Raw genomic sequence first — 21,419 nt, forward strand, 5'->3', positions numbered from 1 at the left:
CAGCTTTTAATCCAACACTTTACACTACTTGCTCTTGCTGTCTGTCTGCCGTATGTATCTGTAAACTTTATTTGTCTTTTGATTCATTGTGAAAATTCTGCTTCTGTGAAGATAACTAGTGAGAAATTTCAGAAAGGACCTTCTACAGAATTTAAAACATTTTTACCTGTACCTACACTATGCCTGCAATGCCAAAACAGAAATAATATCATTGTAATATTTCCACCCACTTAGGGAAAATTAAAACAAAATTGGCCTTCCGGAGTCTCTAATCCAAAGGAGGAAAATCAGCTGAAGTTGAGATTGTAAAGGTTATAAGCATAGCCAGATGGCGTGATTGTCTTGGCTCCATGTTGACTGTAGCCTAAGAGCACCAAGCACAGAGCAGCTTCTATATTTGGTCTCATCTTGTACCAAAGTACCAGGACTGCTCACTACAGAAGTTGGATCTGGCTGGCTTATTGGGGACCTGGGAAAATGAATTCACTCACTCAAGCCTCCCAGGGTTATTCCTATGGAACTAAGGTTGGCAAATCCACAGAGTGAAAATGTGGTAATGATTTCAGCTCTCACCTAGGGGACATAAAAATAAATAAATAAATAAATAATCCATGTGCACAATCTTATAATCATGACAGAAATTCCAGAGTGCTTAGAGCCCCAATCTTTTCCACATTACCCTGAGATTATGCAAAGGATGCTCAAAAATAATTACTCTCTGAAGTTACTGTTGAAATAAATATACAGAAAACATCATGGACTTCTTTATGTTCTTGTGGACGCTTATGAATAAGAAGAAGTCATAAAAATGAGGATGACTAAGAGAAGAGCTTGAGAGACAAAAGGGAGAGAACAAGAAGATCAATTTCTAACCATTTCAGCTTCTAAATGAAGTGGGGGATCTTAAACCATTAAAAACTAGAATGTTCCCTGGACTACCCCAACTGTAAAGACCCACAAATACATTGTAGAGAGAAGTTGGGTCAGAGAGTAAGGCAGAAAGCCACACAGACCTCAGAGTAGCTGAGATCCTGGAAATGAGGCTGCTTTGCGATTGGGGCTGTAACACTGGGAAGGCTTCTGTGGGTCTGGCCACAAACTTCTGTATAGTACCTTCTGACTAACCTTGAATAGCCATGGCTGAGATCTCATGCTGTTCATAATTTTCTGGATTGTAACTTACAGAAATCCACTGTTTCTGGCCATCAATCCACTCTTCCATTCCAGAGAGACGTCTTTCCTTGTACTCAGACAGTTGCTGATAGGCCACAAACTCATTTGTGAAGAACTTGATTCCCACCAACTCAGCCGCTATTGGACTGTCTTTCCACTCTACACCCATCATGTAAACCATGGGCCTCAGAATATAGGAGCAAATGACCTGAGTGACAGAGAGATATCCCAGGAAAAAAAAGAACAAATAACCAAGATCAGGTTTCAAAAACTTTCTCTGGAGGCCTCGGTCCATCTCTCCCCCTCTTTGTCAAATTCATGCTCTTTTAGTTTAGCTGTGCTCTCTTAACACAAATGAGAAGGAAAAGCACAGTTCAAGGATTGTTTAACTACATCCCAGAGGGACAGCTCAAAGAATATAATCTTTTACCTGGAAAGTGAGCCCTTGTATATCCACTAGTTCCCCCAGCCAGGAGAGGGTAGCATTGATGAAGGCCAATACAGACAAAAAGGCAATAAGGTTGGCTGCAACATTAGCAACAAGGGCTATAGCATCTGTGGCTCCATTGCTGGCAGCTTCCAGGACATTGCTCTCCTTCCTGTTGTTATTGAGCATAGACAAATTATATAGGCTCTAGAGGAGTCTCTTGCCCTGGGAGAAACCCCACTGTCCCTATAAGTGCAGTATGAGCGTACTAAGCCAATGTGAGAGATGATGGATTCCCTCAGTGATCCTGTTAATGGAATTACTTTGAAGTACTTTCAGACACAATTTCCATAAACCTGTATTGAAACCATGGACAGGAGGCACTAGTAGAAGCTATTGGCAAGTAGGTAGATTAAATGAAAGAAAGCAAAATTAACATAATCAGCTGGAGACAGAGAGATGCAAGAGGAAATATGTAATCACAAACTTTTCCATTCAGGGAGATCTGAAGTATCTGCCACCACAGGGCCACCCTGGACTCTGCCTCTACCTGGGACTCACCCACGTGGCAGTTTGACTCCCTTCTCACTCTTGAACTTGGACTCTTCAACTTCTGGGTAGACCAGCTTTGACAAGGCAAGTGCACCAGGGGCACTCATCACGGAAGCAGAAATCAAGGAGGATGCATCAATCTGTAAGGCCAGACTCAGGCATGAGCATTCATGGGTCCCAGCTTGGGCTTACACAGGAGAGGTAAAGCAGACTCTGCCTACCCCAAAGGAGATGAAGGATCCCAACACAGTGCCTGAAATGGTAGCAAACCCTGAAGTCATCACGGCATGGATTTCGGAGAGGGTCATGTCTGGAAGGTAGGGCCGAATGAGCAGAGGTGCTTCTGTCTATAAAGAAGAAGACAATCAGATTCCAAGAGGTATAACACCTCACACTAGAGTGCCCATCCCCCACCTACAATCCCCCAGGGTAGGACCCAGAAGACAGAGTCCTTCCAATGTGTAAGCTGTTCAGTGAGACACAGCCCCACGTGGTGAGCCCCAAGCTCAGCTCTTAGGCCTTTCCATTGCTACCCGTCTCCTTCCCTTTGGCTCCTAATTGAGTCCCAGCTGGCACTGCTCTCATTTGCTTTCATATGTCTCTGTCTCATTTTTATGTTTTAAAATGTTATAGAAGAGAAATGTCTAAAACTAGCTTAGAGAAAACAATGCACTTAGTACAGATTAGATGCTTCAAAAGTACTTAATAAATGAATTGCAACATGTTACCTAAACTAAGTGCTTATGAAAGAATAAAAAATGTGCTTGTGAAAAATGTTATAAAATTATGAAGGCCTGACTATGTACATGATACCTAGAATTGCTGTAAGATTGTTATTTATTATTTAGCAAGTGGCAGCTAGTTGCCTAGAACTGTACTAGAAATAAGGGCTGTCAACATAAAGTTCCTATTTTAAGAGCTTATAGTAGAACAGGGAAAATGAAGCTTATAATGAACAATTTCAGCAAAATGTTGTGGACTATGGTAGAAGTGTCAAGAAGTTCTCTGAGAACATTTTAGAAGTAGATAACCAGCTAAGAGCCTTGGGAGAGAATTGCCTCACTGCTAACTGCCTGTCAATGTGACAAATCATTGTCCTTGAAGTTGAACTAATCCATCAACAGCATAAATGAGCACCTACTTCATAAAAACAAATGTTCCAAGTAAATATTATAGGTAAGAGCCTCCCTGTTAGTCCGGAGTAAAGTAAGATATGGCCTCCTTGGAGGCCCTTGAAATTATGGTTTACAGTCACAGTGAGGAACCAAAATATAGATTGCACATGCTTCCATAATGCCTGAAAAGTTGTAAGATTTAGACCAAGACATTTACTGACCTTTCCATAGAAGTTGAATCAATAGCTAAGTGTGTACAGAATAGGTATGAAAGCAATGAACCAAGTCCCCATTGATTCTGAGCTCTTCATCAGGTGTTGGCTGGCCAACAGCTTTCATTTATTTAACTTTCAGAAGGAAAACATACTTTTCTGAACAGTTTTCTGACAGATTCTCAATTCCCCAGAGGGAGAGGAAAAACAACAGGAACCAGGTGGCCTCTTGGTGCTTACCATACCCACAAAGATGTTTCCTGCTACAGCCAGGGTTTCTGTGGCAGTGGTGTGCATGGTGACTTGCAAAAACCAAGCAATCTAAAATGGTACAGAGACCCATAGTGTTAATATGTATAGGAATCTTGAAGAATGTTAGCAAAACCCCTCTTCTTCCAGCTTACAGTAAAAGAAACAGAGATCTAGAGAACGTGGCATGACCAGAGAGCAAGTGATCAGAGCCCTGAACAAAACTAAGGACTTGAATTCTAGACTAAGGGAATTAAAAGTCAGACTGAAAAAAATTGTCTGAGCCATCTTCTCTGGCCACTGTACTGAGTAGCCTATCTGGGTCCTCGTTTGATTATTTGATTTCAGGCAACCACATAAGAATTTGCATATCCTATTGGGTCTAACCCTCTACATTCTACATATAAGTATTTTTCCTTGGCAAGGGTTATCTTCATCCTGTTGGGAAGTCACAAGGGCCCATCTCCTGAATGGTGCAAGAGAATGACTCACCTTCTGAACCAACCACTGCACGAGGCCCAGGTAGTAGAGAATGGACATCACACATCCAAAGAAAATGATGATTGGCAAAGACTGTAATGAAAGTGTGAGCAGCTGATGAGACACTGCACTGTTTGTGCTATGTATACCATACTATGTTAAGCTCTCCACATTCATTGTCTGCACAGACCGGTTTAGGAGTAAATTTAAAATGTATTGCAAATCTATGATCCCATTGGAATTAATCCACAAGATGTTTTCGGAGCCTTTCTGTCTCATCTGTGTTTTATTTAGTTTTTATATTATAACAGTTAAAGGACTAAAATGAATACTGCTTCCTTTAGTGTTAGAATGAAGCCCTCTTACTAGTGTTGAATTGGCATCTATGCTGGCTGATCTCTTGAACATGAGATTCCATCCATTTTCACTCACACACCCCTCCACTGACCATCACTGCTGCCCATAAAGTAAACAGACCTGAAAAGCAAAGACATCGTTGACTAGAGCATCCCCAAAGACAAAACTGGAACCCGCAACAGTGTAGGCCAGGAAAATCTATAGGAACAAAAACAAAAATAAAAGAACAATGGCGAATCCAGGAAGGACAAAGGGAAATGGAACATGCCCTATGCATAATCAGGAGCCAGTCTGGCACCTGATGTTGGTCTCCCTGGAACAGTGGGAAGGCTGTGTCCCTTAACTGACTTAGCAGTTCAGTTCTCTTCTGGGCTGTGTCCCAGTTTACCTTCTGCTTTCCCAACCAAATCTCCCACCACCATCATTAATAATATGGCCCCTGTCCTCTTATGCGTCCCTCAAATCTACTTTGTCTGGCTTTCTAAAAGAGCACATCCCTCAGATTCAGTATCCCATACCTGGACCTGATCTCCCAGCCACTGAAATGCAATAAATCCAGGATCCGTTCTTATGACCAAGATTCCAAAGATAAACTGAAGACCCAGGCCCCAAAACACTGTCCTCCAGGACACCTGGGATTAATGAAAAAAAATATTTCATTGTGAATTCAAAACCCTGCTTGTCCACCACCTGGTTGGCGTTTTAAGCAAAGATACATGCACTCTTGGTGAAACCAACCTAGAATGTTAACAGTAAATCTAGGGTTGAATTGCATAGAGAGCAGGGGTGACAGTATGGACAGACAAGGCAGGAGCTACATATGTTCATGTGGTTTCCAAAACCCTCTCTAGAAATTAAAGTAAACTTAAAATATGTATATACATATAATATGCAAATGGAAGTTTCATAAAAATAATCTTTAATACCACTATGTACAATATAGCTTTATTGATTTCTTTATTGAATTCTAGTTTCTTTCTTTCCTTCTTTGTTTTCTTTTGCTCTTTCTTTAATACTGGCCTAGATTCACAAAATTGGTATCAGAAATCACTAACAGATCGCAATTTATAGATTAAAAATTTGTGTCCTAGAGACTCTGGACCATAGATTTTAAATTCCCCTTAGGAACAAATTTATCAACATGATAAATACCAGGAAATGTTAGTAACTTGGTTCTAGGCCTTTGTAATTCATCTTGGACACATGAACTTTGTAAGTACTGCTTGGCCCTTGGCTATATGTTGCTGTACCCCACCCCAGGATCCCACACTCACTGCACTGTGGTGTTTGGAGCAGGCAAAGAGGATGAGGATGAACATGCAGACTCCTGCAAAGGAAATCAGTTGCTGTGGCCTTTTGGCTGTGTCAAGTGCCAGCCACAGGATAAGACCAATCAAGGCAGCTCCTGCGAACACCCTGAGGATGAAATGCCAAGGCCATGTCACCAACTCAGTGAATGAATAACAAAAAAATAACTTCATCCCAAGGATAGGTGCCATAAGTCAATAGTTTTGTTGATTAGACACAGACATAACTTGAGAATCATTCAACTGGTAGCTCCCTGCCTTCTGTCTGTCCCCCTGTAGCTGTTTTGCTGACAGAATGAAATATTCCAGTTTGAAGACACAAATCATGTAACTTCACTTTCCTTGAATTTATTTATCAGCAAGATCTGATATGAAGATTTATTCTTAAAGATCATGCTATGGGATGGTCAAAATATTAAAAATAGAAGGAGGAAAAGTAGTCATTGGTCTTCCATGTATTTACACCCACTTTCTAACTACTCATAGGGCAAGAGCAAAACCTTAAGCACAAACCAATTACAGGTGACCTTTTTCTGAACCAGAGGCATCAATCTGCAACTACTTCATTATGTCTGAGTATCAGAAATCTTCAGGTTCAACAGAAAATGATCAGAGGTGAGATCACAGGTGAAAATTAAACATAATGTGCATGTTGTCCTTTGAGATATCATAGGAATAAAAACAGCAAAACACATCACAAATTAAGCCTGAATTTTGGTGTTTTCTTTCAGCTCTATTCCCTGAAAGTGTCACATAAGTCAACAGTTCATATTTAGATAACAATCTAAGTGACTTCTCTAAATTATCACTGTTGTAAGCATCTTTAACCCCCATTTTTCCTTGTAATTACTGGCAAAGGAGCAGAAATGAGGAACTTTACAGGATCTGAAAGTTACTTTCTCAGTCCTGGTCTATGGATGTGTGCAGGTAGTGATCAGATGTGCTGTGGCTGATATAGAATCCATTTTAGTGTACTCTAGGGTGGATTTTCTCCTTAACCTGAAGGAGTTATAACTGACACATTAAGTGTACACTAAGTGTACATTAAGTCTGGAGGACTAGTGGAAAAAAAAAACAAAAAGATCAACGAACTGAGGGAGACACAAAGGATCAGCTTCCTGGAGCCATAGCCTCCTTGTCCAGAGTGCTCAGATGAAGAGGATTGGGATGTTCCTTCTTTCAGGCACACACTTTAACTCTTCTCTGAATCTGAACTCTTTGCCCTCTCATAGTGCTGAAGACTAAGGTTATAAGAATTTGGACTGACGTCTAGCACTCAAAGGTCTGTGTTGTTTGCCATCTACATTTTGGTTTTAGAAAGTATAGATATGGGCCTAAGAGATCACTCAGGAAATATCAAAAGAGGGAAAACCGGGCAGACTGGGGCTTGGGACCCATCATGGGGCCAAGAATATCATGAGTCTTACCATTTTATCCAGCGTCTCAGGCGGGAGTTTTTAAAGAGCTTCGGACTTCTTGTTAATTTTTTACCCATGAACTTTTTAAGAAAGTGGTGAAGCAGAACCAGGATCACCAAGCAGGTGATGACAAACAAGGCCAGTGCCCTCTGGAAATCCAAAATGCAAGCAGCCAGGAAGTAGGCAGCATACGCTGTAAGACAAAGTCAGGGGAACGATAAGCAGGGCAGAGCTTCCAAGAAACCACAAAACCTCCAGTCCTGAACGCCCAGGGCTGAAAGCAAGAAAATCCCTCCCAAGACACCCTTGCTGTCTCCCTGGGCTGTGCTGTTGTGGCCAGGGTGGATGTCCAACTCTTCCTGAGAATTCCCAAGGAAAAGCCAATTTAGTTTAAAGCCTCGTGTGTTTGCTTTTTCCTGATAAATTGCCTTGGTATCAGCATCTACCACAGACTCTTCAATAGTCATTAATCTCTTCTTGAAACATATTTTAAAATTATATTCATTTATTAGAAAGAATAATTAATAGATAGATAGATAGATAGATAGATAGATAGATATAGATAGATAGGTTCCATCCATTTGTTTATTCCCCCAAATGCCCAGAATAGTTGAGGCCAGGCTAGGCCAAACATGGGATCCAGGAATTCCATCTGGGTCTCCAACATGAGCAGTAGGAACCCAAGTACTTGTGTCGTCATCTGCTGCTTCCCATGCTCATAAGGAGTGAACTGGGTCAGAAATAGAAGCCAGACTCCATCTCAGGCACTCCAGTATGGGACATGGACATTCCAAGCAGCAGCTTAACCCACTGCACCACAACTCCCACCCCTCTCTTGAAACCTTGTTTCCAGTCACTTTTTTCCCTTTCCTCTTTCTTTTTAAATTTTTTAAAAACTCTTATTTGTTATTATTATTATTATCATTTTATGATACAGTTCCATAGGCTCCTGGGATTTCCCTTATCCCCTCCCCAACTCCTTATCCCCCGAGTTCCCCTATATCTTTACTAAAATATAGTTCTTCATACAGAGTCATATATCCATTATTGAAGGCATGGACAATGGCAGAGAATCTATCATCCTATTCTCATATAGTAAACACCTTCATTGGGAGTCTATCTTTAGTCTGGAAGTAGAGATGCATACTGCATTGTATCCTCACATCTGGATATGTTAGTCTCCATTACACAGTTACTACACATCCCCTTAAATGAAAATGCCACAATATAAAATCAACAACAGGAAGAAAAACAGAACTTTACAATGCCATGAAGTTAAATAACATGTTACTAGATATGACAGTCTCCATTACACAGCTACTATACATCCCCTTAAATGAAAAGACACAAAATAAAATCAACAACAGAAAGAAAAAAGAAATTAACAATACCATGAAGTTAAATAACATGCTACTGAATGACTAACATGTAGCTGAAGAAATGAAAAAGAAAATCAAGAACCTTCTTGAAGAAAATGATGTTACTGTGTGATCTGTGAGTCCTTTGCATTCAGGGTTAATATGTATGGGTGGTACTTTGGTCTTGTCATTTTAGCAATGGGTTGTTCGTTGGTTTAGTCTTCTGTTGCTATTTTACTGAGATGTTCACATTTGCCTTTGGTTTTGGTGGACGCTATTCCTCTTCTCTGACAAGAGGACATCTTTGAGTATCCTTTGTAGGGCAGGTTTGGAAGAGGCAAATTCTTTTTTCTTTACTGTGGAAGAATTTTATTTCATTTTCAAAGACAAAAGAATGCTTTGCTGGATATCTTATCCCGAGCTGACAATTTTTTTCTTTTAGAATCTGGAATATGTTGCTCCATTCTCTTCTGGCATATACAGTTTCCTGTGAGAGGTCTCCTGTGAGTTTAATTGGCATTCCTTTATATGTCAATTGATTTTTTCACGTGCACATTTAAGAATCTTTTCCTTAAGTTCAATTGAAGAGAGCTTGATGATCATGTGTTGTGGTGAAGCGCACTTTTGATCAACCCTGGTTGGAGTTCTGTGACCCTCCTGGATGTTGTTTCCCAATTCTTTCTCCAGATTTGGGAAATTTTCCCTTATCATTTCATTGAATACACCTTTAATCCTAATTCCTCTTTCTGCACCTTCTGGGACTCCCATAACTCTTCTATTAGGCCTCTTAATTATGTCTTTCAATTCTTGAATACTTTTTTTGGCCTGATCCAGCTCTGCTTCCAGCTTTTTGTTTGTTTCCCGCTGGTGACAGGAAATATCATCTAATTCTGAGATTCTTTCTTCTGCTTGCTTCATTCTGTTTTGGAGACTCTCCACTATACTTTTAATTTGTTCCACTGTATTCTTCATTTCTAATGTATCAGCTTTTATTTGATTCATTTCCAGTGTGACATATTCCTTAAATTCCTTGAAAGCCTACTTTATATGCTTCTTATTGTTGATAAGAAGCTTTTTAACAAGTGTTTTGAATTCTGTATCTCCCATTTTCTCGATATCTCCCTCAGTTAACTCTGAGCTTGGCATAGAGTTTTTCTCCTTTGCAGTGGAGTCTTCCATAATATTCATTTTGCCTTTGTCTCTTCTTTTGCTCTTGGTCATTGTACTTCTGGTTAGCAGAATCTTCTCCTTGGCACAGGTTTCTAAGCTGTGCCACCCACAGGTCTACAGTTCAATTTTACTTATTGCAGTTGGCACACACCTCTTTGCTTGCAGCCAATTGTACCTCTCCCTCCAGCAAGTTCCAGGTCTGGGTTCTTATGTTAGATTTCCACCATGGTCTTCATAGCCCCAGCTCCTGGCTCACCAGTCTGCACCTCCTGTGATACTGTGTTAAGGCTGCACCATTGTCTGTACAACCTTTCTCCTACTTCCTATTGGAGCAGGTCCCAGGATTAGGGAGACTCCAGGTGTCCTATATATCTATGTTGTTGTTGGTGCTGATCTTGCCAGAACCTGTTGGCCGTTAGGCGTGAGGGCCACACGGACCTATTTTGACCCGTACGATGCCATAGTCAGTATTATTTTCCTGTCAGACCAGTGCAATGCACTGAGCTCAGTGAGTTCTCTCGAGCTCAGCACATGCGCAGCTCACTGTTGTCCCTAAAGTCCTAAAACTTTTGCCACAGTGTACAAAATGGCTCCTGACATGCCACTACTAGAGTTGCTGATCCACTGACCGTCAGTCTGAGGGCTACCTGGACCTGTCTGGGGTGGAACCTGTAGGATGCCATGCTGTTGCAGTTCGCTGAGTCAGAAATGAGTTCACTCCAAGCTCAGCGTATGCTCAGTCCTTTCCTTTGCCTTTTTCTCCTTAAACAAAATGGCACCCGATTTGACTCTGGGGTGCAGACTGGTTTGTGAAATCCACCTTGTTCCCACAATGCCCATCTGGGCTTTGCCACACTGACTCTGCTCCTTGTCAGATCAAACAGACCAGCAGATCAAACAGTTCTTTGTCTGGGTTCACCTCCCAAGCTCCCAGTCAAAGTCCCTTCCCACCTTGTTGCTGGTGGAGTTCCCGCTGCTGGTGGAGTTCAGATTGCTGTTCTCTGAATGCCACTGTGGTATCAGTAACTGCATCACCACACCATTGTTTTCACTGCTTTCCTGTGTCTGTCAGTCTCCAGGTACCCCTCTGCTATAGTTCTGTCCTTTCCTATTTCTTGGAATGTGCCCTCTCTGCTTCATACTGGTTAATGTTTCTCCATCCATTTAAATGTGTCCTTATCCTGTTCTGCCATCTTGATTCTGTTTCCAGTCATTTTAACCTTTCCTCTTGAGCAAGACCATGGTAGCAAGCCTGCCACTAAGAAGTACAAGCCCATTGCTCTCTGACACCCCTCATAATGTTATTTTTGTTCTTATCATCCTGGCTGTCTCTAGCATTGACACCAAAAACTCCATACATATTTGGGAATGTATTTTTGAATAAAAATGTGCTGTCTTTTAAAAATGGTTTATATCATTCATATTGTTAATAAACCAACAAATAGGCAATCAGTAATATAGGCTTCTTTCATAAAGATATAAGAAATTATGGCCATAATCAAGACACTAAAAAAGAGAAAAAGAGATAAACCTGTATTCTCAGAAATATCTTTTTTTTTTGAAATATCTTAAATATAAGTAATATAGTTTTGATAGTTTACTCTTATATTTTGCTTGTTCCAACAGGCACAACTCAATTAATTATGATTCACCAACACATACTGATACATCAAATAATTCTTTAGATGAATGTGTGAGTAAAAGTGCTTTCCACATGGCCATCATCTTAACACAAGGAACATTCCCTTTTTTTTTACATGTAAAATTATTTACATCTAGAATTTTCCAAGCAACATTTTGGGGTTATACTTGGCTGAACAGAAAACTGCAATTGAAGAAAGCAAAAGTACAAATGAAGGAGTCCACTAAACATGTCAGAAATAGCCTGACATTAGAATGAAAGAGGAGTGGAGAGCTGAGAAGGAGGGAGGTGGAGAGAGAAAGAGGAGCTGCCAGCATTCTTGGGAACTGAAACATGCAGCACCTGGCTGCAGTAAGGGTGGACAGCAAGGCAGGGAGACACTGTATGGGAGTGGCATCAGCCCACATTGTGCGTGAGCCACAGATGGCGAGCAGGCAGTAGACACAGTGAGGGCCTACAGACCAGGCAAAAGGACTAAGGAGAGTAGGGCCAGAGGCACTGAGGCACCTGCAGGTTTACCCAGAGACCCTACGTACGCATTCCCAACAGAGCTGCAGAACACCTGAACCCCAAGAATGTAAAACAATTACCAGGCGAATGCTAGCCAACCTTACATCATCTTGTCCAGAGCAGGAAAGAATTCTGTGTGTTTGAGGCTCCCTATACAAAATCCCCAGCAGCTAGGCAAGGGCACCCCAAGGCTTTGCAGGAGTGGAGGAAATGAGGTAGGGGGTTGTGCTCTCTTCCCTGACCCCAGCTGCCACTAATGCAGAAACACTTTGCAAGAGACCTTGGGTCAAGTCTCAGGACATGCTGAGAACCATCCAGCTTTTACAAAAATGGAGGAAATCCACTGCAGAACCTGCAGCTCAGCCCAGTTCCCAGAGCAGCAGGCATCCTGGTGGATATGCTTGGCCAGTCTAGCTCAAAACCCAGCCTGGGGGAACCCAAGTCCTGTTTAGCCAGGTCCTCCCCACTCTGTTTGCAGAACCCTGACCCAGCTGCCGCATGCTGCTTCCTTGATCTAGCCCGTGGTTAATCAGAGACTTGTCACAGCAATTGCTGATGGTAACTGAAAATCTGCTCATTGGGATGGGGCGTGTGCTTAGTGGCCCTGGCTGATGGAATGAATCTGGGGCTTTAGCCCACAGCTCAGGAACAAAGAGGTCTGTGGGAAACAAACCCTTGGGAATGATATTGAGGTGCAGCATGTGAAGCAATGGCATTCAATACCTGCATCATCATGAGTGCCAAATTGAGTTCCAAGTGCTCCATTACCAAGTTCCCTGCTAATGTATCAGGGAGAGCAGCAGAAGACCACCCAAGAACTTGAGTCCCTGCCAACTGTATGAGAGATCAGGATGGAGTCTTAGGCTCATGGTTTTGACTTGGCTCAGCTCCAGAATTTCAATCATTTAGGGGAATGAACAGCAAATAACTCAGATCACAGCAAGAAACCCAGACCATAGTAGACAACCCAAGTCACAGTAACCAGTCTGGACCACAGTAACCAGTCCATATCACAGTGACTAACCCAGGCCACACCAACCACCTCAGGTTACAGTAACCAACCCGTATCACAGTAACCAACCCAAGCCACAGCAACCAACTCAGAGACCTATCAATGGGATAAATTCTTAACATAAAGCTGGTTCAAGGAAATCAAGACTCCCCACATTCCTGCTCCAGCCCCTGACTCCAGATTCCTGCCAGTGCAGACCCCAGAGAGCAGCAGTGATGACTCAAGTGACCAAACTCCTGTCTCCCATGTGGGAGACCAGGACGGAGTTCCCAGTTCTCAGCTTCTACCTGGCCAAGCCCTAGCTATTCTGTGCACTTGGGTGTAAACCAACAGACAGGAGCTCTCTGTATGGGAGTGAACCACTGGAAGAGGGGGCTCTTCCCTCTTCCCACCTGTCTTTCTGCCTCCCAAGTAAATAACTTCTAACAAAGCAAAATCTAGAAGCATGCATTTGGCACAGCAGTTAGATTACCACATAGAACTCTGGTATCTCATATCCACATGCCTGATATGAGTCCTGCTTCCTCCATTTCTTATCCAGCTTCTTGCTAAGGTGTATACTGTGGAAGGCAACAGAAGATGGTCAAGTACCTGGGTCCCTGCCCTCATATGGGAGACTTGGACAGAATTCCAGGCTCCTGGCTTTGACATTGGCCTAATCATGGTCATTGCAAGCATCTGGAAAGTGAACCAGCACACAAGAACTCTCTATCTCTTTTTCAGATAACATAAAAATAAATTTTGAAAATATAATCATTTTCTTTCTATGTTAAAAGCAGCAAGTCTTTCTTAAAATATTGATCTTCCCTGGGTAAAGTTTGTGTGAGATTTTGCTTTCAATTCTAAAGTTTATCTATCTATCTATCTATCTATCTATCTATCTATTATTTGAGGGAGATTCCATGCGATGCTCCACTTCCATCCAGCTCTCTGCTTATGCCCTGGGAATGCAGCAGAGAATGGCTCAACTACCTGGGCCACCGCAGCCATGTGGGAGACAGAAAAACTCTTAGCTTCAGACGAGCCCAGCTATGGCTATAGAAGCGGCTATTTAGTGAAACAGCATACAAAAGATTTCTCTTTCTCTGTTCCTCTTTCTCCCTCTCCTTCTCTCCGCCCTTGCAAGTTTAGAGCAGATGGCCGATGCAATGCCTTGACCTTGTCTAGAACCCTAGAGTCAATGTGAGATGAAGGAAGCTGCTGAGATCACATTGTGCTGATCCTAGCAGCGCCCATTATGGCCCAAAATCAACTTGGTCATGGGAACTCACATGTCTTCTCCCCCAGAGAGCAGCTTCCCCGGTTCCCAGGAGAATGGGATAGCCAGGGCTAGTGGGTAATGGCACAAATGGGTAGAAAGTCCCTGGCAGCCTTGCTGGCTGTCTTCCTGACTTGGTCAGGGCCTTCTGCAGGAGACAGTTACAAAGCCTGGCCACATCCCCTAGCAGGGCCTCAGAGGCTCAATAGCAGGTGGAGTGCTGAAGGTGGCTGGACAAGGCAGGGCAGGTATGCAGGCTGCTGCATGGCTGCCTTTGTCCTCTGCCTTAGGTAGCCTGGTATCTTCCCCTGTGGAGAGGGGCAGAGGTTGAGGCTTTTCCTCTTTCTGTCCACCCCAGCTGACTTCTGTGGGAGGCTTCTGCTAAGGCACTGAGGTCAGAAGAGCCTCCTTCTGCTGGTCTCCCAGGACTGCTCAGCCCAAAGACTCGGGGATGGAGTCACCAGGTGAATCTGCCAGGTCCTGGAGTCCACACACTCAGTCACGCTGTCCCCTCTGCCAAAGACCCAGCTTCATTGTGGCACTCCAGGAGCAGTGCCAAGCCTAGCGCTCACCATTAGGGGGGTCAGAGTCTCACTCCCACTCCTCCCCCTCCCACATCAGGTGCTCACAGGATCCTTCAGCCTGCTCCCACTCAGCAACAGAGCAACAATCCTAAAATGATTGTCTTTCTTATCCCCATGACTTGTCAGTATCTCACCCAGACACAACAGGCCCAACAGGATCTTCTTGAACAAGGTTGCATGTCTTTGGCAGAAAGTTCTTGCCTTGGTGAAATGCTGTAGATAACTCCTGATAAGGACACAAAAGTTAAGACACAACAATTACTCCATCCCATTTGTATTAATTCTAGGAACATAGATTACTTGGCTGAAGCCAATATTCTCTTTTAATCAACAAAATAATTAATCAGCCAGAGGCAGTTAAGTAGTATCCAGGCAATGCCCCAAAGGACAAATCAAATTTTGCTAAAGGGGGTGGGGAGAACCCAAGTATCTATGTAACTGTGTCACATAATACAATGTAATTACTGAAGTTAAATAATAAATAATTAAAAAAAAAAAAAATTTTGCTAAAGGACAGTAAATCAGAATGACCCTACACTAAAGTGACCTTGGTTAATACTTACTATAGAAGTGAACATTGGTCATATTAAGGATTGACTCCTTTCCCACTTCTTTCTTCTCCCACCACCTGCCTCCCTCTTCACTTTCTCTGGCTTTCCCTTCCTCAGGTGTACTCAGGCTCAGTACTTTTAAAAATAAACATCCCTCACTCACCACCACCAAATTTGTTCAAATTCTAACCACAGAAAGACCCCTCCCTAATGTGCTTTTGTTTTGCTAAATTGCTTTAGAAAAATGGGTCCATTCAGAAAGTGTAAGAGAAAGAAAAAGTCAGTCTTGACCTTCCAGGACACAGGAGAACCTTCCAGGAACAGGATTTTGGTGCACCTGTTAAGGAGCATCAAGTGATGGCTCAATTACTTAGGTCCCTGCCACCCACGGAGACCCTGATGGAGCTTATGGTTTTGACTTGGCTCAACCCTGTTACTGGCATTTCAGGGAGGGAACTAGCAGGTGGATCATATCTGTCTCCCTCTCTTTTTCTTTCTTTCTTCCATTTCAATAAGAGACAGGAGAAGGCAGAGAACAGGGAAGAAGAGGAGGATATTCAGTATGGGAAAGACAGGGAAGGGAAGAAAAAGAACAAAGTAGCAGTTTTTAAAAGATTTATTTATTTTTATTGGAAAGTTGGATTCTCAGAGAGGAGAGGAAGATAGAAAGATCTTCCATCTGCTGGTTCACTCCCCAAGTGGCCACAAGGGATGGAGCTGATCCGATCTGAAGCCAGGGGCCAGGAGCTTCCTCTGGGTCTTCCACATGGGTGCAGGATCCAAAGGCTTTGGGCCATCCTCAACTGTTTTCCCAGACTACAAGCAGAGAGCTAGATGGGAAGTGGAGCAGATGGGGCATGAACCAGTGCCAATATGGGATCCAGTGCATGCAAGGTGAGGACTTTAGCTACTAGGCTACATGCTGGGCCCCCAAAGTAACATTCTTTTACAGCTCCCTATCTTAAATGCTCTATTAGCTTTCTCTAGCTGATAAATTCTTACTCATTCTCCAAGAGCTAACTCACTATCACCACCTAGGTGATGGCTTTCTGAATAGTAAGTCAATTGTTCATTTCCTCTGGTCTTATGGCATTTATATCACAGTTCCATCTCTTACCACATGGCATCATGTTATCATTTTCCTGTTTACCTGTCTTAGATTGTAGGCATATCAAGCAAACTTTATTTCTCTTTTGATTTTAGTACTCATGGTGCCCAGTTGAGTACCTGGCATATATTGTGTATTATTCTTTTAGGTAGGTAAATACCTGATCAGTATGCACAGATGTTCAATTAGTGTCTGCTGAATAAATGAATAGGCAAATGGACAGATATAATAAATTCACAAAAATTAATTGCCTATGAATTCGTGATAGATGCCTAGGAAGCAAAAAGAAAAATATTAACAGTGGAACTAAAAATATATAGGGCAACAACTTTGTATTTTTTAAATTAGCAAATATGTATTTATGGTGTACAACCTGAAGTTTTGAAATATATAGTATACCTTGTAGAATGGCTAAATTAAGCTAATTATATGCATTACCACATATAGTTCCATTTTATTGTAAGAACATTTAAAATCTACTTTATTTCATTATTGGTAAAATGTAGTACCATACATATACACTCAGAAAAATGCTGCCAATTAAAGATTTAAGTAGCACTTCACAAGAGAATATTCACTGGCTGCAAAATTATTGGAAAAAACAATCAGGTTCCTTAGTCATGATTAAAACACAAAACAAAATTACGAAATGAAAATACTATACAGATAAATACAACAGAAAAAATGAAAATTGTCAGATTCTTATGACACAGCCAGGGGAGTACAATTTTGTACAATTATGTTTTCTGTGAAAGCTATATAAACTCAACAAATTTTATGAAGTAGCAATTCCATTTTAAGACATACAGGCTTGGGACCAGCAGTGTCATGCAGCAGGTGAAGCTACTACCTACAATCTCACATCCCAAATGGGAATGGGCTTGAGGCCTGTATGCTCCAGTTCCAATCCACATCTCTGATAAAATGGGCTTGGGAAAGTAGCAAAAGGTGCCTCAAATGCTTGTACCTATGCTACCCACATGGAAGATCCAGATGAAGTTCTAGCTGGCTTTGGCCTTCCAATAGATGGAAGATCTCTCCCTCTCTGACTCTCCTTTTCTCTCTCTGTAATTCCAGTTTTTGACTAAATAAAGTAAGTCTTTCAAAGGCATATTAGCTTAAGTACTAATGTTTATTAAAAAATATGTGCCCAAATGTTCATACCAGCGCTACTCATAATAGCAAAAAGTAGAAATTACTCATAGTCACAGCGATATGAACAAGTAAACTGTTGGATTCTTACTATGAAATACTAAGCAGTGAAGTGTGTACTTACTGCAGTAAGATCTTCCAAATATGTCAAACAAAAGAAGCCACATACATTGACAAGATGGCTAAATAGGGAATGGAGTTTGCAGATTTTGACCAACGGAAGCTGGTGGAGAAGTGGAGGAAGTACATTTCAGGGGGAAAGTTTGAGAGAAAGCTGCAGGGGACACACTGTAGATAGCAGAGACACACCATGGAGATACATGAACACAGAAGTTATGCAGTGGCCAGCAGAAACACCACCTGTGGTTCCTTCCTTGTGTTGCTTGAGGAGACTGCAACTTGCTGAATAAGGTGGGGTGTGCAGGCCATCTCAGCCAGGGTCGCTGGTGATATTTTCTGACATAGAATCGAGCGGCCAGCACTAACTTCCCCCTGGGATTGCTGCTAGAGTGAGGAGGGGGCAGGTCACATCTATTTCCCCTATCTCTAACCTGGGCACCCAGACCAGGAAGGAATCCATGCCATTTGAAGTCAGGGGAGGACACGGCAGTTTTTCACATTTTGACGGAGAAATTTATGGACATATTGCCCAACTCAGGCAGGGCAGGAGCTAAGGAGTCACAAATCATGGTGGAAGAAGAGCCTCCTTCATCCCCCTTTGCCACAAACCACTGGGCTGACCAAACCATTTGGCTTATAAAGCCACCTACAAGTCAATGATTGTAGATGGAAGCTGTAGTCCTTGCCAGCTTCTGCACATGTGTGTGACTAGAGAATTCTAAAAGAGGGACAGATCTGCATTCTCCTTGGACTTTGGTCTTCTAGCTTGGCACAAGGCAGGACAATACATTTCCAATGCAGAGCACTCATAGGTAGCTGGTGTCAGGAACACTGCTGCTCTCTGTGAGTGGTGCAGGCTCAAAGTGCTCAGTAGACCCTCAGTTGCTAATGAAAAAGAGAGTTCTGAGCACAAAGAACGTGGGAATTCTGTGAGTGCACAATAGGGCATGATGTGTAGCTGAATGTCTGGACAGTCAATGTGGCTGATGCCAGTGACTAAGAGAGCCCTGTTTGCCCATAGTGTATTACAGCATGATTATGCTCACATGAGCACCACAAAGATCCTCTGTGAAATTTGTGTGCTCGTGTGGGTGAGGGTTGTAGTAATGGTGGGCCAATCATGGGCATTGATGATCGTGAAAGAGGAAGTGAGGTGGTGTTTATACTAACAGTTGTGATCACTTCCTCCCCCCCTCAACCCTGTCGAGAAACAACTGCCACACCCAACCTGAGTGTCACTTTGGACTGTCACCCCACACGTGCAATGGCCAAAGTACCTTGACCTCGCCCTGAGTACACTTCTGAACTCCCACTGAAGAAGTGGTCACTCTTCCAAAACACAGAGGCATAATTTAAAGATAAAAACCATCAGAGGAAAAAAAAAAAACAAGAGTTTTCACAGATGCACAGAGATAAAAGAAACAACAATAAGGAAGACATTATGCCTCCCCAAAGGGGACACAGAAATTGTTCAGTATTAGAATGTGAAGATGAAGAGGTTAATAAAAATCCCATAAATGTGTCATATCACTAGAATTTTTTAAATGCAAATTGTAATTTAAGGGATGATTTTCTATTCATAGTAGTTAACATTTTTCATTACAAGAAAATGTAAAGTTGATAAGATTTGATGAACTGGACACAGTTACACATCATAGCAGTGTAAGGTGCCAACAGCAACTTAAAAAAATACCAAGAGCCTTTTAGAGCGTGGGCATTTGGCACAACATGGAGATACCACTTTGACACCTACATCCCATACCAGAGGACCTAATTTCAAGTCCTCACTCCACTTCCAATTCCAGCTTCCCACTAATGTTACACTCTGGGGAAGAAATAGGTGATGGCTCAAGTACTTGGCTTCATTTATGTGGGAGATTCAGACTGAGTTCTGGGTTCCTGGCTAAAGGCTGGCTCAGCCACAGCTTTTACAGACTTTTGGCAGTAAAACACTGGATAGAAGATCTTTCTTTGTCTCTGTGTCTATGCCTTCTAAATAAATAAAAGTTACTCTTAAAAAAAAAACTTTCTTCTAATTATCAGTATTACCCTTGTTTTACAGGGTTGAAAGTGACATTCAAAGAGGATAAATAATTTTCTCAATATCTTGTAACTGGTAGTCACTGGCACCAGGAAAATCACTTGCACTGGCTTAAGATAGTTGATTGTTAAATTTTCAGAAATTGTGCATTCCATTTAAAATTAAATTACATAAACTTACAATTAAGTTACATTAAGAGCAACAGTAAGAAATACTTAAAATTTACCACCTCCTAATTATTTTCCCATATTTTTCTATTCCCCAAGCTCTTCTGGTTACTTATATCTGCCATATGTTCATAGTGAAAATCTTACATAACAATGTGCTATTTTGCACCAACTCCTTGTTCAGTGCCATCCCTTTGGTAATGTGAAAATAGCCATGTTGAGAGTATTTAAACTATAGCTAAGTGCTACAAATCCAAGCTTGTTTTCATTCAGACCAAGGATTATCAACCTGTGGTCTCTGGACCATATCCATCTCATATTATTTTTATAAATATAATTGTATTGGAACATAGCTATGTCCCTTTGTTTAGCATCATATGTATCTAGACACCCTGGTTAACAAAGTCTAAAATACTTACTATCTTATTGTTTACAGAGAGAGATTCTCAATGCCTGGTCTTAGTTACTAAGGTGAGCAAAACTATCAACCAACATTCCTGGAAAAAACAAAGTTTGAACAGCACACTATTGAGTAGAGTTCAGAGAGCGTTCCAAGCAGTCTGACTTCACAGTAAACATTACTAATGAATATGGAAAGTAAGAGATACTATGCATGTATGAAAAATTTACAGTTTTCTGTATGTGTGTGTGTATATATGTGTGTGTAGACACACACACACAAACACAAACACACAATGGGCCAGGTAGCTTAATTTCTAAGCCTCAATTTTCTCATTTTAAATAAAATTACTGAACTGTATCCCGACTGCCTAGGAGATCGCAAGGAATATGAATGCCCTCGGAGGCTGAGAACTCTGAGGTCAGTCATTTCCTATTGGATTTCCCACATGGGAAGGTAGCAGCCCCAAACCCTTTCATAGGGTCTGGTGACAGTGAACTACAGCCAGGAGCCCCAGGTGGTGCTCAGAGATAAAAGGGTTGTAAATCTCCTTTTGGACTCAGGAGAGTTTTCTCTCGTCCTTGTCTAGTTCTAGCCTTGGCTCCCAGGCCTCTCGTACACCGACCATCAGGATTGCTTGTGAGCCCCAAAATTAGTTCAGATAGACAGATACTAATAAAGGTCAGCTAGTTGATAATCACACAGCTTGTACCTTATTGATTAGGCTTCCCATCTGGCTTTTCAGATAGACAGAGGCGTAGATATAGATACAGAAAGTCTGGAACAGCCAGGGAAAAGGCCAACTAGCCTATAATCACTCAGCCTGTACTTACTGGTCAGGCTCCCTGTTTGCTTCTCCTGGACTTTACTAGGTAGGATGTAGAGGTAAATTCTTCCTAACTCACTGGGTTGTTGGGTATTTCCCTGCTCACCTGCCTAAAACTTTTGTATTCTTCAGTTGTTAAAATGCAAAGTGCTGTAAAACCATGCTTAATCACCATATACTGTAAAGTTTAAATTGTGACTTAATTTTCTTCCCCCAAAAAACTTCATCAA

The 21,419-nt window shown here is 41.9% G+C and overlaps 1 protein-coding gene across 1 annotated transcript in view; it reads right to left on the reverse strand.

Moving 5' to 3' along the window:
• Positions 1-21,419, reverse strand: part of SLC28A2 (solute carrier family 28 member 2) — a 41,005-nt gene that overhangs the window by 18,478 nt on the left and 1,108 nt on the right. Inside the window, exons 3-14 of the mRNA XM_058665286.1 lie at positions 14,959-15,050; positions 7,300-7,483; positions 5,840-5,981; positions 5,084-5,197; positions 4,686-4,763; positions 4,221-4,301; positions 3,720-3,800; positions 2,374-2,499; positions 2,162-2,292; positions 1,604-1,772; positions 1,184-1,381; positions 492-573 (exon numbers count right to left, since the gene is read on the reverse strand). Coding sequence (XP_058521269.1) covers positions 492-573; positions 1,184-1,381; positions 1,604-1,772; positions 2,162-2,292; positions 2,374-2,499; positions 3,720-3,800; positions 4,221-4,301; positions 4,686-4,763; positions 5,084-5,197; positions 5,840-5,981; positions 7,300-7,483; positions 14,959-15,050 — 1,478 coding nt within the window. The remainder of the gene's footprint in view (positions 1-491; positions 574-1,183; positions 1,382-1,603; positions 1,773-2,161; positions 2,293-2,373; positions 2,500-3,719; positions 3,801-4,220; positions 4,302-4,685; positions 4,764-5,083; positions 5,198-5,839; positions 5,982-7,299; positions 7,484-14,958; positions 15,051-21,419) is intronic.

The sequence above is a fragment of the Ochotona princeps genome, chromosome 6 (assembly GCF_030435755.1).
Source record: "Ochotona princeps isolate mOchPri1 chromosome 6, mOchPri1.hap1, whole genome shotgun sequence".
NCBI classification, from domain to species: domain Eukaryota; kingdom Metazoa; phylum Chordata; class Mammalia; order Lagomorpha; family Ochotonidae; genus Ochotona; species Ochotona princeps.